Raw genomic sequence first — 6,000 nt, 5'->3', positions numbered from 1 at the left:
AAGATGTAAGCAGATGGAAAAAATCTCTCATGCTCATGGATCAGTAGGATTAACATAGTAAAAATGGTCATCCTACCAAAAGCAATCTACAGATTCAACACAATCCCCATCAAAATTCCAACACAATTCTTTATAGACCTTGAAAGAACAATACTCAATTTCATATGAAAAAAAAAACAAAACAGGAGAGCTAAAACAATCCTATACAATAAAAGAACTTCCGGAGGTATGACCATCCCTCATTTTAAGTTGTACTACAGAGCTGTAGTAATAAAAAACCACATGGTATTGACATAAAAAAAATGTTGATCAATGGAATTGAATTGAAGACCTAGACATAAACCCACAAGCCTATGGATACCTGATTTTTTTTTAATGAAGAAACCAGAAATATATAATGGAAAAAAAAAGAAAGCATCTTCAACAGATGGTTCTGGTCTAACTGGATTTCTGTATGTAGAATAATGAAAACAGATCCATATTCATCACCATGCAAAAAACTCAAGTCCAAGGGATCAAAGATCTCAACATAAATCCAGATACACTGAACCTGATAGGAGAGAAAATGGGGAATCGCCTTGAAGACATTGGCCTGAAGACATCTTCCTGAGCCAAGGCAGTAAGATCAACAATTAAGAAATGGGACTTCATGAAACTGAGAAGTTTCTGTAAGGCAGAGGGCACTGTCAATAAGACAACATGGCAGCCCACAGAATGGGAAAAGATTTTTACTAACTCCATATCCAATTGAGGGCTAATATCCAAAATATGTAAAGAACTCAAGAAACTAGACATCAACAAACTAAATAATCTAATTAACTAACTCTGCTGACCGTCACATAAGTGTGAAAATGAAAACCCAACTCTTTGCTTCTGGATAATGCTGAGAGGTAACTCTGGGGATTTGGGACTGGTTCTCTGTGGCCTAGTCCTCTTTATCCTCCCTTGTGTGCATGATAGTGCATGTTAAGGGCTATTACAGATAGCTCAGTAGTTAAAGACTTTGCTGTTTTGAGGTCAATGATGATATTCATGAGTGTCACAGCTGGGAAAGGCATGTTACTGGCACATAATAGATAGATGTTAACACTGCTACAAAAAAATCTTACTATATGTTGAATACCCCCTCCAGGGGTATTCACATATACACATCCAGGCCTAAATGTTAACAATGCTGAGACCAAGAAACCTTATCTAGACTAACACAATAAGCATAAAGTAGTGATCTTTTTCTTCTCTTAAATAAACTTACTTGCCTTCCAAAATCTTCCTGTAATGCTTTGTGTGGCTGTCACCATCAAAAGGCAAAGATCCAATAAGGAAAGCACATGTGATATCACAGAGTTCACATGTCCACTGTATTGGTGTGGGGTTTCCTTAGCACAATCTTGTATGCTGTGTACTCCAGGGCCCTACACCATGTCCTTACCTTCTACTCAGCACTTTTGATCCCAGGGTGTGCCAAAGCAATTAAAATTTTTTGACTCTGGTCCCAGACATTATGAGAGAGTTCGAGGTTTTAGGTCCCTACAAGTTATTACCAAAGCAAACATCTGGAAGATTCTGAAGCTATCCCAATCAGTAAAGGATCCTGAGCAGTGAACTGCTAAAAGGTCTTCCCTCCTACAGCCAACTCAATCACTATGCAAAACTTAATCCTGCACGTCAAAGACCTAGCTATCTCCACCAAGAGGCAGGCTATGTAACAATGGTTCACCCACATCAGAATGCTATTCTCAGCCTTGCAGGCTTCTCAGCCATCTCTTGCTCTGGTTTCTATCATAATCTATTGCAAAATATTTCTTTTTATAGGTTGTTATTGTTTGTATGTGAAGGTGTACACGGGTACATGTATGTGCACATGGAAGCCAGAAGTTAGCTTTGCAGTGTTGGGGTGGCAGTGTTTTCATCTATCATTTTTCATTTTATATTTTTGAGACAGTCTTTCACTGAACCTGGAAATCGTGGATTTTTGCTAAACTGGCTGGCCAATGAGCTTCAGGGATGTGACTGTCTCTGTTCCCTAGCTGTCCCCATACTGGGGTTATCAGATGGGTGCTAGCAATACACACTTAGAACTTCATATTTGTGCTACAGGCATTTTATCAACCAAGTCATCTTGCCAAGCCTGCAAAATACTTCTTGGTGGTCTAAAGTAGAAATAGTAATGAAAAAATAAAAATAAAAACATACATTAGGATTAACATGTAAAAGAAGCCAGTTTGTGGAGGAAGACTAGGAGCCTTTCCTTGCCCTGCATCATCTAACAGACAGAACATGTGTAAATAAAGCCTGAGAAGGACCAACTTGACCAGGTGGTTTTTTTGTTTTTTGTTTTTTGTTTTTTGTTTTTTTTGTTTGTTTGTTTTTGTTTTTTTGAGCTCTTAGCTCACTTCCTCAGCTCCTATCCTACTTCCATACTTAGGGGTGCTTTGTCCTTTCTTAATAAACTATCTCTCTATTCCAGGTCCAATCTAAAAGGCATGGCTTCTCCATCTCTTCTCTTACCACAGAGATATTTGCATATTTATTGTTTGCTGTGGATATCACTCTGTATGCTGTGAATGTGTTGCTCTGATTGGTTAGTAAATGAAGTGCTGATTGGCCAGTAGCCAGGCAGGAAGTATAGGCAGGACAAGCAGAGAAGAAAAGGCTGGGAAGAATCAGGAGTCACCAGCCAGACATAGAGGAAGCAAGATGTGAAGGCAGAACTGAGGAAAGGTACCAAGTCATGTGGCTAAACATAAATAAGAATTATGGGTTAATTTAAGTGTAAGATCTAGTCAATGGTTAGCCTGAGCTAATGGCCAAGCAGTTTTAGTTAATACAGGCCTCTGTGTGTTTACTTGGGTCCAAGTGGCTGCAGGGCCACGGGAGCCGGACAGGGCCAGGAAAACTTCAGCTACAATTGTTTATATATCCACATTTATTGTTGTACTACACACACATGCACACACACACATGCACACACACTCGTGTGCAAGTAAGAGAGGGAAATATTAGCAGATAGAAAGAAGAAGAGGTCCAAAGAGGAACTAAAGGTGGGAAAAGATGGTGATGGAATACACATGACATGAAAGAAGAAGCAAGGACTGAAGGGATCAGTATTGACCCAAGACCCCAAGACCAAGTTCTCAGTACACAGGAGATTTATTCGCCCTTGAGGGACAGAGGTCAGGAAATAAGAGACAAAGGCAGGAGATAGAGGACAAGGGAGAAAGGGGAGGGAACAAGGAAGAGGGGAAAGGGGTATTTGTCCTGGGGGTGGATGGCAGACAAAGGACTGCCTGTGGATAGAGAGGAGATAGATGTAGCCCATAGAAAAATGGCAGTTTATAAAGGTAAGGGTAAAATCTCATATTAGGGTGAGGTGTTTAATTTTACTTAGGCATGTTAATTAGAGCAGCCAAAGGGGACTTTTGATTGCTGGACTTTAATACTTTGGTAGCTGGACCTTGGTAGTCAGCCTCAGGAGGAGGAAGTGGCCAAATAAGGGAATGGACCTTGGTGGCTAGCTTTGGGGGTATAAGCTAACAGATATTAGCAAGGCAGAGGGAATTGGAGAGAAGGGCAAGGCCTGTCAGACCATGCTGACCATGACTAAACTGGCTCTAGGTACTCTTTGGAGGAGGAAGGATACCAGAAAGAAGAAGAATGGAGGAGATTGGGAGATACAAATAAGAACCAAGTATAATGACACAGAAGGTATAAAAAGTCACCTGAATTCAGGCCTGTGGGCACAGTCGGAGATGGAGGGAGGAGAATTGTGAGTTTGAAGTCATCCTTGGCTGCATAGCAAGTTTAAAGACAGCTTGGGCTATGAATCCCACTAATTTGTATGCTAACATTAAAAAACATCAATCCTAATAAAGAATACGGAAAAATATCCTGTCATCTCACAGTGTCTTTCATCAATCCTAATAAAGAATACGGAAAAATATCCTGTCATCCCACAGTGTCTTTAATACTATGAAATGTGCACTTAAAAAAATAGGTATTGTTATTTACCAGGCATGAGAACAGACCACGAGATACAATAAAGCCCACTTTAAGAGTTTTATTGGGGGATAGGAAAGACAGGGCGAGTGCTGCAGGCCTACCGGAGAGAAATGTGGCTGAAAGGGGCAGGGAACGGGTGGAGTCCGCTTTTAAGGATAACCTAGTGCATACACACAGGGGCTTACATAGCCATGCCACAAATGCATATAGATTACGTCACCACGCTGCCGCATGCACAGATTACGTAGGACTTAAGGCCCTGGAGTGACTAAGCATTTTGCCTGTTTGCTGGCAGCGCATGCACAGCCAGGGGACTTAGGAAGTGGCTAAGAGGGTGTCGGGGGTGAATGGAATGATAACAGGTATATTGTGCAAATTGCCAGGATCAAGCCCGAATCACTTTAGTCAATTATTAACCTAATCAACATTAGAAATAAAGAAAACTGTTCAGTTATAAAAGGTCATTCTCAGCAATATGTGTCCCAAAGCCAGCAATAACCACACAGACCCTGCTAGAGCCACACTGTGCACAAGGCCATCTGTGCCTTGTGAAGTGAACACATCTGCCAGGTGTGCCTAAGTCACTGTTGTTGTAGGTTAATTCCTGTAACCTCCTAGATTTTAATTGCAACCAACCATCATTTTTTAAATTTTACATAATCATCATCAATGTAAACCCCTTGTTTGACAACAAATTCTGAAATCATGGCACACTCAAGCCTGGCAATGCTCTGCTATCCTCCATTAAACTTAACCGTTGGTGCATAAACAAGATTGTAGGCCCTCCATTCATTCTTTTCTTCCTGTTTTCTAGCACTTGTGTTTTTTAAAGCATTCTTCAACCAACTAGCTGAAGAGAATTATAAAAGAATCTTGCATCTGCCTGTAAATTCTGAAAAGAGCGATGCCAAGGGCATGTGCAGTATCTTCTTTTTGGTAATGTGACTGTGGGTTCTGCCCCAGGCACGAAGCATCCACAGCAGAGTGTAACACAGAAGAGTAAGCACACCCATGCTATTATAATGGCAGACCTCACGTCTGGTGGGACCCACAGACCAGCCTGCATCCGTGCCATGCACACCTCCATCCTACACTCCTGCATTTGCAACTTCCAAGCAAGAAAAAGTTCTCACATGGGGCATAGTCAATAATGTGAAAACTAATTATCATACCTAAAAGCTAGAAAATAGACTCAGATTCTAAAGGCTAGGTTTCTTAAATTCAGATTTTATTTGCAATGTCCACTCACATTTTGAAACCCTGTCAAAGCTACTTCTCTATCATTGTTGATGGAATGTCAAGAAAATGCTAGACTTGAAAATGTTTATTTTACAAGGGGAAATAGGAATCAAGTGTGTGGGACAGCTGTGACAGCAGGTGTGTGGGGCAGCTGTGACAGCGGGTGTGTGGGACAGCTGTGACAGCGGGTGTGTGGGGCAGCTGTGACAGCGGGTGTGTGGGACAGCTGTGACAGCGGGTGTGTGGGACAGCTGTGACAGCGGGTGTGTGGGGCAGCTGTGACAGCAGGTGTGTGGGGCAGCTGTGGCAGCAGGTGTAGGAGACAGCTGGCTACCTACCACAGCCAGGAAGCAGAAAGGCTGATGCTGATACTCAGCTTACTTTTTCTTTTACTAAGTCCAGAATGCCAAGCCAGGGACTGGTGCTCCCCACACTCAGAATGAGCTCTTCCTCAGATAAACCTTTCTGGAAACACCCTCATAAACACCCAGAGGTGTGCTCCCATGATGATTCTAAATCCAGTCAAACTTGACAATGAAGATTCACCTTCACAATATTGGAGGATTTTAAACTGTAGAATTTGTTTGTTTAAACTGTGGAATTGGGGTTAGAACCGAAACTTCCTTGCTTGTATCACAATTTAATATGTTTATACTTTATTAAAAATCTCGGGTTGGGGATTTAGTTCAGTGGTAGAGTGCTTGCCTAGCAAGCGCAATGCCCTGGGTTCGGTCCTCAGCTCAAAAAAAAAAAAAAAAAAAA

At 41.6% G+C, this 6,000-nt stretch overlaps 1 protein-coding gene across 1 annotated transcript in view; it reads left to right on the top strand.

Moving 5' to 3' along the window:
- Positions 1 to 818: 818 nt before the first annotated feature.
- Atp6v0d2 (ATPase H+ transporting V0 subunit d2) overlaps positions 819 to 6,000 on the top strand; it is a 73,824-nt gene continuing 68,642 nt past the window's right edge. Inside the window, exon 1 of the mRNA XM_059255660.1 lies at positions 819 to 890. Within this exon, the coding sequence (XP_059111643.1) occupies positions 881 to 890 (10 nt within the window). The 5' untranslated portion in view covers positions 819 to 880. The remainder of the gene's footprint in view (positions 891 to 6,000) is intronic.

This window comes from Peromyscus eremicus, chromosome 2 (genome assembly GCF_949786415.1).
Source record: "Peromyscus eremicus chromosome 2, PerEre_H2_v1, whole genome shotgun sequence".
Classification (NCBI taxonomy): Eukaryota; Metazoa; Chordata; class Mammalia; order Rodentia; family Cricetidae; genus Peromyscus; species Peromyscus eremicus.
The sequence above is the reverse complement of the archived record's forward strand: the minus strand, read 5'-3'. Positions and strand labels throughout refer to the sequence as shown.